Source organism: Arachis duranensis, chromosome 5 (assembly GCF_000817695.3).
Source record: "Arachis duranensis cultivar V14167 chromosome 5, aradu.V14167.gnm2.J7QH, whole genome shotgun sequence".
Taxonomy (NCBI): Eukaryota; Viridiplantae; Streptophyta; class Magnoliopsida; order Fabales; family Fabaceae; genus Arachis; species Arachis duranensis.
In genome coordinates, this window is record NC_029776.3 from 9,208,284 (window position 1) to 9,223,901 (window position 15,618).

General features: G+C 33.3%; 1 protein-coding gene across 1 annotated transcript; it reads right to left on the reverse strand.

The window, feature by feature from the left end:
- Positions 1–13,629: 13,629 nt before the first annotated feature.
- LOC107487817 (putative glycine-rich cell wall structural protein 1) lies at positions 13,630–15,285 on the reverse strand. The gene is made up of 3 exons (XM_016108516.1): positions 15,244–15,285; positions 15,134–15,183; positions 13,630–13,927 (listed from the first exon to the last, which is right to left on the reverse strand). Exons 1-3 carry the CDS (start codon positions 15,283–15,285, stop codon positions 13,630–13,632), a joined length of 390 nt encoding a protein of 129 aa, XP_015964002.1.
- Positions 15,286–15,618: the final 333 nt, after the last annotated feature.

A 15,618-nucleotide genomic window follows, 5' to 3' on the forward strand; every position in this document is an offset into this window, starting at 1 on the left:
ATTACTAATAAAATTATTCTTAAATGTAGATGAAATAAATTGTGTGTAAATGAGTTTATTTATTGAATTAGACACTGAGTGAATCAAATTTGATCCAATAGAAAAACGACGATTTTAGTGTTTGGTTAAATTAAATTTTATTTAGTAATATTAGAGAATTAATACTATAATAACTAATTTTAGGTTTTAATTAGTATCATAACAAATTATCAAACAAATCCAGTATAAAATTTACTAACGATAAATTTTTGTTAAATTTAAGTTTTAAATATTTCATCTAATTGAATTTTCAATGTTTTTATTTTTAAAAAATTATTTTTTTTATATTAAACGTTAAATGTGTAATGTTAGCTGCGAATACTTTCTCAATTTTAATTGTGAAATCTAAAATATAAGTAAACTACATGTCATTGTTCTGGATAAATAGTGGCGTAATGGAGCAATGATTAAATGAGAATTCCATGTTACGATACTACATTAAACACGCTATAACGATAGGATTGTTAAACTTAAAATCGTCAAATTTTGACACTAATACACACTACAAAAAAAAGAATTATTTTAACGCTTTTTTAATAATCATAGTTATATGTAAAAATTAATATCTATATTTAACAAATATTATAAATATCAAATTCTTTTTTTTTTAAATAATTTAATCGTAAAAAATTATTCTTCATTTTTTACGGTTCTTTATTTTCAGCTTACTTCACTATTTTTCTTCTTCCTTTGACGACTTGCTCATCTTCTTCTCTTGGTTCCGGCTCTTAGTTTGAAATCACATTACTCATTTTTTATATTCAAAATCTCAGTTTATTCTTCAATTTCAAGATCTCATCTCATTCTTCAACTTCAAAATCAATTTTGTCTTGTTAGGTATTTCTTTTTCCTTTCTCAAATTTTTATTCTTTCATAAATCTGATTTAATTTTTGTTTTGATGCTTCAGATTTTAAAATTTTTTCATTCAAGCTTCTTATTACTAATACGTATTAAGGTAAGTTCATATTCTCATATCTATTCCCTAATTTATATTTTTTAAATTTGGCTTTTTATTGAGCTGTTTTATAATTCGTACTTTTTTATTTTTTCGTCATATCTAATTGCTCTTGAATTTGCTCCTCATATCTGATTTGTGTAAATTGATCGATAATTTTGGTAAAGTTTTTGTTCTTTCTCATTTGATTTTTCTATTTTTTTAATTCATAATAAAAAAATGAGAGAAAGATAACTGTAATTTGGTGATGTAATGCTATTGTTTGTTTTATTTCAGAATTCTATTCATTTTATGTTTTATCTAATTTGACTTCTAATCCTTCATTTTTTTCTTTCTAATTTTTGCACACGTACCTAATTTTTGCACACCACGTGTTTGTTCTTTTTCGTAAACCACAGGTTCATATCAAATAAGAGTATCTAGCTTTACTTTGAGAGCTTGGATTTTTATGTGTGTGTCTTCTACTTTGAGAGTATGAATTTTTATAATATATTAGTTTGCATTAGTGATATTGTTTATTTGTTTAGTTGCATATAATGTAGGTCAAACAATTTTATTAATGGCTTCTAAATTGCTGGTAAAGAAACAAAATCAACCAGTTGAGGCAAGTATTTTTTTATTATTGAAACTTACTCTTTGTTAAACTTAAAGAATTTTTAGCATATTCATGATCACATTTGTTCCCTCAGCTGCAATTTATGTGAATTGTAATCGTTAAGGTCATTTATAGTCTTTTAGAATGTATTTTTCTTGTTTATTATTGTTCGATAATGCTAAGAACTCTGTATTATGTTTGCTATGTATGATTCTGTATTAATGCAGATACATTAATTAATCAATAAAGTCCAAAAGCTGAGGCATATTTGAAAAGAGAACCTTTGGTCTTCCTAACTTTTGGAATTCCTTATTCTTCATCTCAATAATTTCTTTTAATTATACATATAACTTTTGAAATTCCTTATTCCTAACTTTTGATGAACTTGATTTTTTTTATGCACTCCATTATTATTAGAAAGAAAATAAACTTGTTGTAAGTGACTTAATAGAACTAAATTTTTTTTAGATACAAGATTCTCAATTCCTTTGTTTCTTCTAGCAGCAACACTATTAACAATCTATGAGGTCCTTGACTAAATCAACAAATCATATTCATTATTAAAACCAACAACAGCACATCAAAAGAATTTCAATAAAAATATTAAATAGAAACATTAAAATCCTAAAAACATAATTGCAATTAATTTCTATTAGAAAATTTTTGAGTAAAAAAAGAAAATCTATCTATTACTCTATTTATTCATTAAACATATCATCAACCACTTTCTCCTCCTTCTCCTCTTCTAGAGGCATACTAAAATAGTCATGTGGTGTTACTTTTACAACATATTGCCAATTAGAGTTACAAATATCTTTAACATAGAATACTTGCTCAGATTGACATGTCATAACAAATACTTCTTTTGTCTTTAAAGTGCAACCTTTATTTACCAGAGTGACACCATATTCATCTACTTTCACTCCTCTACCATAATTGTCCACATCCCATCATAAGAATCTGAACATTACAACTTTATTTTCATTCATATATGATAACTCCACAATATCCTCAATGACTCCATAATACTCCTTTCCACAATTTAGCTTTACCGTAACTTCACTACTTTAAGTTTTTCTATGATTCTCACAATCTTTTGTGTGGAAGATAAAATCGTTTGCTTTGTATCCTTTATAGCATATATCTTCTCTTGTTGGATCGCTTGCTAAACATAAAAGTTGATAGGGTTACTTGTTCATCTTTTTCGTTGTACAAAGATGTAACCTGATTTAAAAAAGAAAAGATATAGTTAAAGAAATTCTTATATGACTTTAAAAATTAGTATATAACCTGATTAAAAAGTAGTATGTAATATTTCATCCATATTTAGAACATACATGACTTTCAAACCAACATGAAAATTCTTGATCATGTTATTTTTGAACATTTCTTGGGTTCTCTATTTCTAATATTTCTGTATGTTTGCTGCATTTATAAAGGCCAATAAGTTTCAAGCAATACTTCTAAAATAAAAGCTAAATATTATCTAAATACAACTATACTTACCATATGAAAGGAGTAACTTGATCATAGTTCTTCAAAATATAAAGATGAGATTGCTTTATTTCTTCTAGACTCAATCTTCTTGTCACTTTACAATTACTTGTGGGTCTTCCATTTTGCTTAAAAATCGGTAATACTTTATCCTTTGTTTCAACTTTATAACCATGAGTTATTGCACCATCCCAATTTCTTCCAACTCGATTATGCTTTGTTTCAATACCATTGAGGTATCTTGAGCAAAATAATAAGTATTCATTTGTAAGATACCCTTCAGCAATTGAACCTTCTGGATGAGCTCAATTACGTACATAAGTTTTTAAGCTACGTAAATACCTTTGTTCAAAAAGGGACAATATATAAGTAAAGAAATTTATTGAAAATTTTATCTACAAAATTACATGATAAAATAATATTTACCTCTCAATAGGGTACATCCATTGATAATGGACCGATCCTGCAATCTTCGCCTCACTTGCCAAATGGATAGTGTTTATGCCCTGGATCGAGCTGTATGACCCGGGCTAATTGACGGCAAGTCGACCGACCTCTTCAGGTCAGGATCACTTGACCTCTTTCAAAGAGTTTGGCCAAATCACTACAAAGGCCCAGGTAGGCCCAAACAAGGGAACACTGCCCAAATCTAAAGGCAGCCAAGGCCTAGAAAGATAAAGGCGGTTCTCCTTAAAGATAAGATGACTTCATTCAAAGATAAGATAAGATAAACTATCTTATCTCCGGAATAGTCACTCTACACCATTATAAATACACTGGAGCACCCAGGTATAACTCATACTCTGATTCTACTAAAAAAATCTGCTTATAATCCATGCTAACTTAAGCATCGGAGTTTCTTGTAGGTACTATCACCTACCGGTGACGAAGGATCAGCTGCACTCTCAGTCCAACAAGTCAGACGCAACAGCTCCGGCCACCACCACAGATGTCGTCTGAGATCGACCTACAATTTTAGGTAACCCTCGAAACAGATAGGTAAATGGATCATGACATCAAAAAATGAAGGCGGAAATATCATTTCCAATTTTCAAAGTGTGATAATGATTTCTTCTTCAATCTTTTCAAGATTTTTCACTGTTAGAACTTTTGAACACAACTCCTTGAAAAAATCGCAAAATCCTATTAATGCACTATGCACATCATGTGATGAGAAAAGATCCCGTAAAACAAGCGAAAGGAAGCACTCTAAAAGAACACAATCATGAGTCTTTAAGCCATAAATCTTTTTCTCTTTTATGTTAATACATCTCCTAATATTTGAAGAATATCCATATGATTTTTTGACATTTTGCAAAAATTCACACAAGTTTCTCCTTTTTTTATTATTCAATTTATAAACAGCATCAGGTAATGACAACACCTTTTCTCCCTCTCTAATAGGATGCAAATCTTTCTTTATGCCTAACTCTTTCATATCCAAACGAGAATTTAAATTATCTTTTATTTTTTCTGGAATATCATCAATGTCCTAAGAACATTATCACATATATTCCTCTCTACGTGCATGACATCTAAATTATGACGCAACAATAAAGTCCTCCAATATGGCAATTCAAAGAAGATGCTTTTTTTCAACCATGGATTGAAACTTCCCACTTCATTTTCTGCTGCACTTCTCTTTCTATTTTAAATATCTTTATGATTACTAACTACTAAACTTTCTAAGTTAAAAACTTGTTGAAAAATATCATCACCAGAGAGTTGTTTGGGAAGATGCCTAAGTTCTTTTGTGCCATCAAATAATTCTTTTTCACGTCGCCATCTATGTCTAATTGGCAAGAAGCGTCGATGACCTAGGAAGCAAAATTTCTTTCCATTAGTAAAAAACATTACAAGTGGGACAACAAAGTGTCCCTTTCGTATTCCATCCAGATAGATCTCTATATGCTGAAAAGTCATTTACTGTCCATAATATAGCTGCACACATTTAAATTTTTTTCATGTGCATCAAAGTTATCAACTCCTACATTCCATAATTCTTTTAATTCTTCAATTAAAGGCCTTAGATATGTATCTATTGCCTTTCCTTGAGATTTTGAACCCGGTATAAGCAATGATAACATTAGATAAGGATCCTTCATACATTTTCAAGGTGGTAAGTTATATGGTATAAGTACCACAGGCCAAACACTATATTTAGTACTCATATTTCCAAAGGGGTTAAACCCATCACTTGCTAATCCAAGCCTTACATTTCTAGGTTCATCAAAAAAGGACTCATGTAACTCATCAAATGATTTCCATGCTTCTGAGTCAGCTGGATGACGTAAATACCCATCATCAATTCTCTTTACATCATGCCATCTCATATCAAATGCTGTCTTCGTTGACATATATAACCTTTTAAGCCTTGGAGTTATTCGAAAGTAACGGAGAACTTTTATAGGAATATTTTTTCTCTTTCTATCTTTCTCCTCAAACTTCTACTTGTAGGCGCCACAATGATCACAAGTTTCTTTCTTATCATGATCTTTCCAGAGTAGCATACAATCATTAATACAAGCATCTATTTTCTCATAATCCAAGCCAAGATCTCAAATAATCTTCTTAGCTTCATAGTAAGACGCCGGTAGTTGTACCCTTTTTGGAAAGGAATCATTCAATAACTCAAGTAACATAGAAAATGATTTATTACTCCATCCACCAAGACATTTAATATGGAATAATCTCATAAAAAATGAGAGTTTTGAAAATCGCGTACATCCTAGATATAGTTCTTTTTCAGAATCATCCAAAAGTTTGAAAAACTTCGCTGCATCTTCATTAGGTTCTTCTACATGCTCTTTATAAGGTTCTCCTATATCCTCTTCTATATGTTCTTCATTAGGTTCTTCAATATCCTCTTCTATATTCCAAACTCCAAAATGATCCCTTAACATGTTTTTCATGTCATCTTTATCCATATAATCATCCTCACTATCAAATGAACTTGAATAGGGTGACTCATGTTGTAGCGATTCTCCGTGTTGGTACCAAATTGTATAATTTTTCACTATGCCATGACTCAGAAGATCAAATCTACTTGCTTACAAGATTTTCTAAGCCAATTATTGCATTTAAAATACGGACAAGATATCTTATCATCCTTTGTATGACTAAAGGCAAAATCTAAGAACTCCTTGACACCTCTCCTATATTAGAAAATGACTCTATTCTTAATTTACATCCAATCCTTATCCATTGAATATATGACAAGCTTAACATACCTGAAAAAAATATTAAAAATAAGTACCAGAAACCACAAGCCTCAATAGGAAAAAAAAAGGTTAAAACACGAGTGTAGCTATAATAAAATTCAAAGAATACGTCACATAGTACATATCAAAAGCCAAAAATAATCAATAGAAATCAGTTAAGAAAATAATGCAACCACTGCTCAGCTTATATAAATTTTGTTCTCCCTCAAAGAAACCACTGGTCACCATATACAAAATAGAAAAATATAATGAACAAAAACATAAAGGGGAAAATAAAAATGCCTTCTGGATTCCACTTCACAACCACCATAAACAGCCATGGAACAAACTCGTTAAGATGAATTCTTGTTCCACAGCACAACAAGCACTCCATGAAGGAAAATACCTAAATTCAAGTATTTGCATTGTTTTGGTGTACAGGGTTAATTTATTGATAATTTGAGTCCTATTATATTAATGTCTGAAAGAAAAGTTTATACCCAAAGGCTTAAATTAGGGTGCTAGTACTAGTACAGTTTCAATCCACAGTCTTTTTATGGTCTAGGAAGTTGTATGATATTTGGATTATATATAATAACTTGACCAGAGTGCAGAAGTGAACTAGAAGTTGCCAAGTTCTCATAGCATAAAGCATTATTAATTTAAATTTTCCAAATTTGTTGAGCTTAGTAACATGTATAATTAAAAAAAATTATTGAGATGAAGAAAAAGAAATCCCTCCAAAAATTAGGAAGACCAAAGGTTCTCTTTACATGAACAATTTATTTTTTATTAATTCAGTGAAAATTTTTAACACCAAGATCCACAAAATGACCCCATTCACATTGGTGTTGTGTCAATGATATACCCTTGTTTGTGCTTATTAAATTTTTTTATAATTAAATATTTTCAAATATGCCTCAACTTTTAGATTTTGTTGATTAATTAATATATTTGCATTAATAGAGAGTCATACATAGCAAATATAGCAAACATAATACAGAGTTGTCAGTATTATCGAACAATAATAAATAAGAAAAATGTATTCTAGAAGACTATAAATGATTTTAATGATTATAATTCACATAAATTGCAGCTGAAAAAACAAATGTGATCATGAATATGCTAAAAAAAATTTAATTTTAACAAAGAGTAAGTTTCAATAATAAAAAATACTTGCCTCAACTGGTTGACTTTTTTTTTTTACCAGCAATTTAGAAGTCATTGATAAAATTATTTGACCTAGAAATTCAAGCTTTCAAAGTAAAACTAGATATTCCTATTTGATACGAACTTGTGGTTTAGGAAAAAGAAACACGTGGTCTGCAAAAGTTAGAAAGAAAAAAATGAAGGATTAGAAGTCAAATTAGATAAAACATAAAATGAATAGAACTCTAAAATAGAACAAACAATAGCATTGCATCACCAAGTCACAGTTATCTTTCTCTCATTTTCTTATTATGAATAAAAAATAGAAAAAATCAAATAAGAAAGAGCAAAAACTTTACCAAAATTACCGATCAATTTACACAAATCAGATATGAGGTATAAATTTAAGAGCAATTAGATATGACAAATAAATAAAAAAGTACAAATTATAGAACAGCTCAATAAGAAGCCAAATCGAAAAATATAAATTAGGGAATAGATATGAGAATATGAACTTACCTTAATACGTATTAGTAATAAGAAGCTTGAATGAAAAAATTTTAAAATCTGAAGCATCAAAACAAAAATTAAATCAGATTTATGAAAGAATAAAAAATTTTGAGAGAGGAAAAAGAAATACCTAACAAGACGAAGTTGATTTTAGAGCTGAAGAATGAGATGAGATCTCAAAACTGAAGAATAAACTGAGATTTTGAATATGAAAAATGAGTAGTGTGATCCCAAACCGAGAGCCGGAGCCAAGGGAAGAAGAGGAGCAGGTGATCCCAAAATCAACGAAGCCAAGGGAAGAAGAGGAGCAGGGTCATCAAGGAATAAAGAGGAATAGTGAAGTAAGCTGAAAACAAAAGACCGTCAAAAGTGAACAGTAATTTTTTACGGTCAAATTATTTATCAAAAAAAAAAAGAGAATTTGACATTTGTAATATTTGCCAAATATAGATATTAATTTTTACACATAACTATGACTGTTAAAAAAAGGTGTTAAAATATCTCTCTTTTCTTGTAGTGATAAAAGAACTTAACAAATAGATAGTGAACTCTATTTTACTGAAGGATGGTTTGAATTACTTATATATTACGACCAATCTAATGGAAGGTGGATAAAGTTAGCTTTTTTAGGAGGAGCTCGATTTTTTATTGAGCAATGGCTTCAATCATCCCCTTCATGCTTCCAATCATCCCCTCAATGCTTTTTACGTCTACCAAAAAATCTTTAAAGTGGAGCATATAATGAGATTGAGTTTTCTCAATTTAAGTTTAGTTTTCAAAAATTGTGTTAGGCTAAGAGATGCAATTTCAAAAATTAAGAGATGCAATTCCTTAAATTTTTTTTTCTTTTAAATTTTTGTAATAAAAAAATAGTTTTATAACATATTGATGAGAATAAAAGTTAATTTAGTTTCTCGCTGTAGTTATTCTATACCTTGCTGTAGTACATAGATAGGATGATGAAACTTATTGAATAAGAGGATGGTCTGAATTTGAACAGTCTAAATGTTCAAGCTAATAATATTATTTCAGTTCGTTGTCGTTACGAAAATGACTCTAATATATATGTATCTAAGGTCTAGAATAGTTTAAATATTATTTAAATAGTTTAATTTGCTCTAATATTAACATTTAATTAGATTAGTTTTAGAGAAATTTAAATTATTACTTCAATTTATATAGTACGGCTATTATTTTTAGTTATATTATTTTTTAATTTTTTAATATGAATTTTTTCAGTTTTTAAATTGATTTTTATTTTTATTGACTCTCAGCATAACTAACAAAAAATAAAATAGTTAAGTTAAAAAATTTGTTAATAATAAATAATATTTTGAGATTATTATTAAAAAAAAACTAAATCCTATATAATACTATTAGTTGTACTAGAAAAATTTATTGATGTTGTATAAAATAGTTAATAGTTGGGTTAAAATTTTATTAACGTATAATTAATAAGATTATTGGATTAAAATTAGTTGTAGAATAATATATATTTAGATATATAAAAAAATTATGGATATAAAAAAACTAAGTTAATAGCTACAATTAATGACTATAATTAATATATATCAAATTAATTTAATATTAATTAAAATTTTATTTTTTTTATTTTAAGGCAGATCAATCCTATCATTATTATTGTTAAATGAATGCACAATTATAATTGACAATACTTTACGTAATCAAATATTTTTCATACTAATCATTATTATTAAGGTAAATGACATAAAGAAATAAAATTGCATCCAATATTACATGATAATCCTAAAAACAATAACATTACATGCATGTCTATATATATGCTATAATAATGCGATCCAAGGCATCAACACTTGAAATGTATAATTGGTGCATTGTTAGAGTAAGTCAGATAAACTTATCAATGTTTATTAAAGTGCTTTTTATCAACAATTAGGGTTGGAAATGAGACCAGTCAAATTAAATTTAAGTTTAGCTCACAAAAATTAAATTTAATTCATAATTTAATTCATTAATAATTGAGTCTATTTAAGTTTGACTTACGAAAAACTTACGAGTTGGTTTGAACTTACAAGTCGGTTTAAATAACATGAATATAATCTATAATTCTATAAAAATAAATTATAACATATATAAGAAAAATTATCAATTATATATGTTGTCTATCTATTAATTATAATTTATATCATCCATCATGCTTATAAATCGAGTTAAATTAATTCAATTCAATTTACTATTATACTTACCTATATAAATAGGAGTTAAACATGAAATTCTCATCATAGTGGGACTCACAATGGCTAGTGACATAATTTTTTTGTTCTTGTGCACTACAGGAGATCGATTAAGAAAAAAATGTGGGAGAGAATAAAATTTACTGATAAAGATTCGTTGAGTGTTTTTATCAAACCTTCTACGAGTTTCGTTGAGTTTTAGAACACTATCATCCAAAAATTGGGATTGCATGGCATGAAACGGGTCGAGAAATTATTCTATAGAATTTCAATTTTTGTTGCACGTGATGGTGTGAAGTACGATTTCTTCATAATAGACAGTAACAAAGATTTGCAAGTTCTGTTCCACTGTCATCTTTAGTTTTCTGAGGTGAGGACCCATGAGTTATTAACCAAGCTCGGAGATGTGGTCTGTAGTTCAGGAGGATCAAATTGGAATCCTCAATATTTAACAATGCCAGGAGCCTCTAGTTCAATGCCTGTTGGTGCCTTATCATTTGTGCTTGTCATTGCACCTGAGACAGTTTTGGTTGCATCTCCATTATTTGCAGCTGATCTAAACCGCAATTGTGATGGACAAATAGGTGATAATCAACCCTTTGATGAGCTTGCTATTGAGATTGCCAATACTCCTATTATGGTCCCGGTTTATGGGGAGGGTGGAGCACCAGATGGCGTCGAATATGTACTGCGGGAGAATGATGATTATAATGATGATGATGTGGAACCTGCCACAATTGCTGATGATAGCAATGATCATATAGCAGAGAGTATTTCAGTTGGGGGTAGTGGGGCATCTAGTTCGAAAATTTAGCAATACCCCTACACCTTTCGACTTTAGACTTGGAGGCCCTGAAACAGCAGGTGTTACCAGATGTAGTTTCTGGATTTGGGGCCAAAGATACACAGAATACAGGAGGTTTAACTGAGTTTCAAGTCGACCAGCAGTTTCAAGATAAAAAGGAGGGTTATCTTAAGCGTGAAAACTTATAGCATCCGCCGTAGGGTTGAGTACAAGGTGCTGGAATCTGATCATGTCAAGTACCATATAAAGTGTAAGATGTTTGGCAACAGTTGCACATTGTTGATTTAGATCACTCTTCGCCAGTAGAAGGGTATTTGGGAGGTAAGACGGTACAATGGACCTCATACATGTCTGGCCATGTCGATATCTAGTGATCACATGATGCTGAATTATCATGTTATATCGGCTTTCATACTGCCTATGATTAGAGTTGATGCTGCCGTGTCGATCAAGGTACTGCAAAATACGATAGAGGCACATTTTGAATTTAGACCGACTTAGAGTAGGGTTTGGTTGGCTAAGCAGAAGGCCGTTGCACAGATTTACAGAGATTGAAAAGAGTCATATAATGAGTTGCTAAGATGGGTACTGGGTGTACAGATGATGATGTCAGGTAGTGTTGTAGTGTTGAAGACGAACCCTGTGCGAGTTGGTGGAAAAATCGATGAGTCATCAGCTTATTTCTATTGGCTTTTTTGGACATTCCCACCATGTTTCAAGGTCTTTCGGCATTGCAAACCATTAGTTAGTATTGATGGGACCCACTTATACGGCAAATATAGAGGTACACTACTGGTTGCAATTTCTCGGGATGGGAATTCCAACATCATTCCCATGCCTTTGCACTTGTAGAGGGCGAGCATGCGGAGTTGTGGTCATTTTTCTATCTCACCTTCGGCAGCACGTAACTCCTTAGTCGGGTATTCTAGTCATATCGGATAGGCACAATGAAATCAAGGCTACATTGGATGTTCCTTATGGCAGTTGGCTTCCACCTACTACCTATCGGGCATTATGTATACAACACGTGGCGGCAAATTTTGCCCTGAGTTTTAAGGGGCAAGGATGCATAGAGGTTTTTACTTTTTAGTGAATGCTGCTTATGCCAAGATTGAAGTCAAGTTTGACTATTGGTTTCTGCAATGTGTGACTAGGCTAATAGGATTGAGTATGAGCAGTGGACTCAGCATCGAGATGAAGGTCAAAGATTCAGGCATATGACTACTAACATCTTTGAGTGCGCAAATTTCATACTAAAAGGTGTAAGGAGCCTTTCAGATTGTTCGTTTGTGAAGTCCGGTTATGGAAGCTTGGTCGAGCTATTTGTTAGCAAAGGAAGAGAGGAAGAGGCATAGTTAGGAACTGAGAAGCAGTTTAGTCAGCATCTGATAAAGGCAATAGAGGCTAATTTGAAGGCATCAAGGTGTTTCACGGTGACTTTGTATGATAGGGATAATTTTGAATTTACTGTGGCCGAGACCACTCCAACTGGTAGCTTCTCACCTGGATCTTACAGAGTGTCCATAAGGGATCAGACATGTAATTGCGGATATTTCTAGGCACTTCATTATCTATGTCACATGCCTTAGCATGCTGTGTATACTCACGTCTGAGTTGGGAAATCTATGTCCATGAGGTGTATCGCCTTAGCTCGGTGTTTAATGTTTACCAGATAGGATTCACACCTCCAATCCCTGAGGGTTTTTGGCCACCATATGATGGTCCCACAGTCATATCCGATCCCACCAAGAGACGTGCGTCTGAAGGGAGTCCCAAGACTACTTAAATATGAACTACCATGGATGAGGCTAATCCGAATAGACCCAAGCGGTGTGGGCTTTGCAAATAGCCTGGCCATACACAGAGGAGGTGTCTACAGGGAGGTGTCAACATGGATTCTGCTTCCGCTAGTAATGTGTAGGGTTGTGTTTATTTAGGGTAATATTTTGTCGATTGTGTTTTTTTTCATTTACTTTAATCTTGTGTCGGTTGTAAGTTTTATTGTGTTTTGTTTTCCTGTGTTAGAATTAATTGAATTCAATCATTTGGTTTTTTGGTTATATTGTATATTCTTCACTCGTGTTATCCAACAGTCGTGTAAGAAACTATGAAGTAGTAAATACAAGACACCAAATGCTCACATTACATAGAATGGCCCAAGACATACATCGTATCTAAGCAACATATAGCTACCATCTAAATAATATAACATACTTGTTATACTAACAACATAAAACCAATCATCAAAATATATTAATGTATACACCGTAATAAAAAGAGATGCAATCTTGTAAAGCAGCGACGGCGACGCCTGATCCGCTGTGCTCTCTAAGCCAGAGAGATCTCATCCTCATCTCTGTCGCCATCATGCTCCATCTTGTTTGGTGTGCGCTCGGGTGACATAGATGGACCAGGATGTGCCGAGGGATTTGTAGTGAATTCTGAGGGGGGAGTCCCGCCCAATACAAATGTGTCATCCAAAGGTCTAGAAGGAGGATCATTCAGATCCACATCTAGGTGTGTCTAGGGTCTGGCCACCTGAGATTTGCGTCTGTTTAAGTCATTCTCCTGCATGAGCACACTAATCTCATCAAGGACGTGTGACCCTCTAAACTCCGCGTCAAGGCCCTCACTACCAGGCAAGTTCGATAGCATGTCACCTGGGCTAATGCGTCTGGCTCTCCTGCATCGCCATGTCACTGCTAACAAAATAATCACCATCACCGCCACCTCCATCACCACCTAATTTGCCACCACTATAACCATTGTCTCCACCACCACCATAACCATAACAATCTCCATTGAGACTGCCTCCAGCTCCTCCACCACCACCACCCTCACCTCCTCCACTACCACCACCCATTCCACCATCATATCTACCATCGTCACCACCATTATATCCACTGCCACCTCCTCCATTTGCACTATCATCCTCACCATCACCATCATCCTCTCCGCCTCTCCTTTCATGTTGACCTCTACCTCAACCATCACCCTCCCTCCCTGTCGGCCACGACCCCTAGCTCCTCTATGGTCTCTACCCTTCCTCTCGAATGCATCAATTGCATTGTCGATCCACCTCCACTCACGTTGACTTGAACGTGTCCTGACACGACATCTCCGCTCAACACAACACTTGTCTGGAACATCATGTTTAATCTATATCAGGAACCTGTCATGGACCTCTCCGCATTACCTCGGCTAGGATTACAACTACTCTGGGGTCACCGAGAAAGAACTTAGGCGATAAGAATCTTCTGCCATGCGCATGCCACTACTTCAAGTACACTTATGACGGTCCTGGGTCTGGAATGATTTTAAATCGTAACACATTTTGCGACTTATTAGTCCAATGAATGTGCTGACTTTGTAAGGTAGTGGAAAATCACCGATCTCTTCCTTTGCCATCTTTCGACATCAAGAAATCAATGTTAAGTGCGGCACGCAGTCGATGTTGTACTTCACCTAGTTATGGTAGCACACAATCCACATGATGCCGCTCTATGATAGCAAAATAGATCAATGTCGTCACAAACCTCCATAATGCCATATGTCGTGGCTCTAGTATCTCGGGAAGCACTACCTGAATGACCTCTGGCGAGCTATATGGTATCCACGCGAATTGTAAGGATAAATGGTTCTCACATGTCATTATAAACAGTAAAAAGCCAAAATAACTTAACAATAAAAACTTGAAAGCTTAAACACTCACATCCTTAACTTGAAGTAAATCTATCCTGAGCCTCTAATGTGCAACTTAAGACCCCTTCTTGTTTAATGTTGGCTGATAACCTGACCACCTGCAACCCAAGGCATCAACAACGGCCATATATCAAAAAAATATTAACAAACATAAGAACCATAGACATTAAGTACCTCGACACCAACAACCAATGAAAGGTGTCAAAACCATCAGGCCTGAAACTAAGGAACCGCTAGAAGATCCATGACCGAAGGAGCTACAATGGACCAGCTAACTTTACCACGTTCTTGTTGGCCACACGACACATGCACCGGTATAACAATGAAAGAGCAGCGAATTTTCAACTATATCTGCCCATGTCCTCTAGCTTGGCTACGTACAATAGTCAACGAATGTGAAGACGTGTACCAGAGTTGACACAAAAAAGATGAATGGATAACACATCATGATGTAGACCCTCGCATACCTCCTAATCGTATTAACATCTGTGCCCTGTGGAAGCTCACTGAATGTGTCCTGCATTCAAGTGCTACTTCACAATGAATTTGTCGATGTAGTTCGCAGAAGATAAGATACCCAATAGCTCCTCGAACCATGCCCATGCTGGTCGGCCACCATCGATGTATCTCTCAAAATCCGTTAGACATCCACTGACGTACTCACCATCAATCGAGAGCCCTAACTGGTATGCTACATCCTATAATGTATCGTGCACTTCCCAAATAGCATATGGAAAGTATGCATATCCAGACGCCATCTCTCCACAAATGCACTTACTAATGGCTCATCCAACCTAAACAAGGTCTCGTTCAGCCTCGCAAGATGTTATAAACCTGCCATCTACAAATATGATACGATCTTATCGTCTAGGGGCATACCATGTTGCCTTCTCATGCTAGTAACACATCGATGGGATTGCATAACGATAAAAAAATTATTTCTAAGAACCAT

What these genes read in the sequence shown, in the direction of transcription:
- LOC107487817 (XM_016108516.1), bottom strand. Translation starts at nt 15,285, where the DNA reads ATGGTGGCCGACCAGCATGGGCATGGTTCGAGGAGCTATTGG. An exon ending in ATGGTTCGAGGAGCTATTGG is followed by an intron (nt 15,184 to 15,243) that starts GTATCTTATCTT and finishes ACTTGAATGCAG; the next exon opens with GACACATTCAGTGAGCTTCC. An exon ending in GATGTTAATACGATTAGGAG is followed by an intron (nt 13,928 to 15,133) that starts GTATGCGAGGGT and finishes TCAACATGAAAG; the next exon opens with GAGAGGCGGAGAGGATGATG.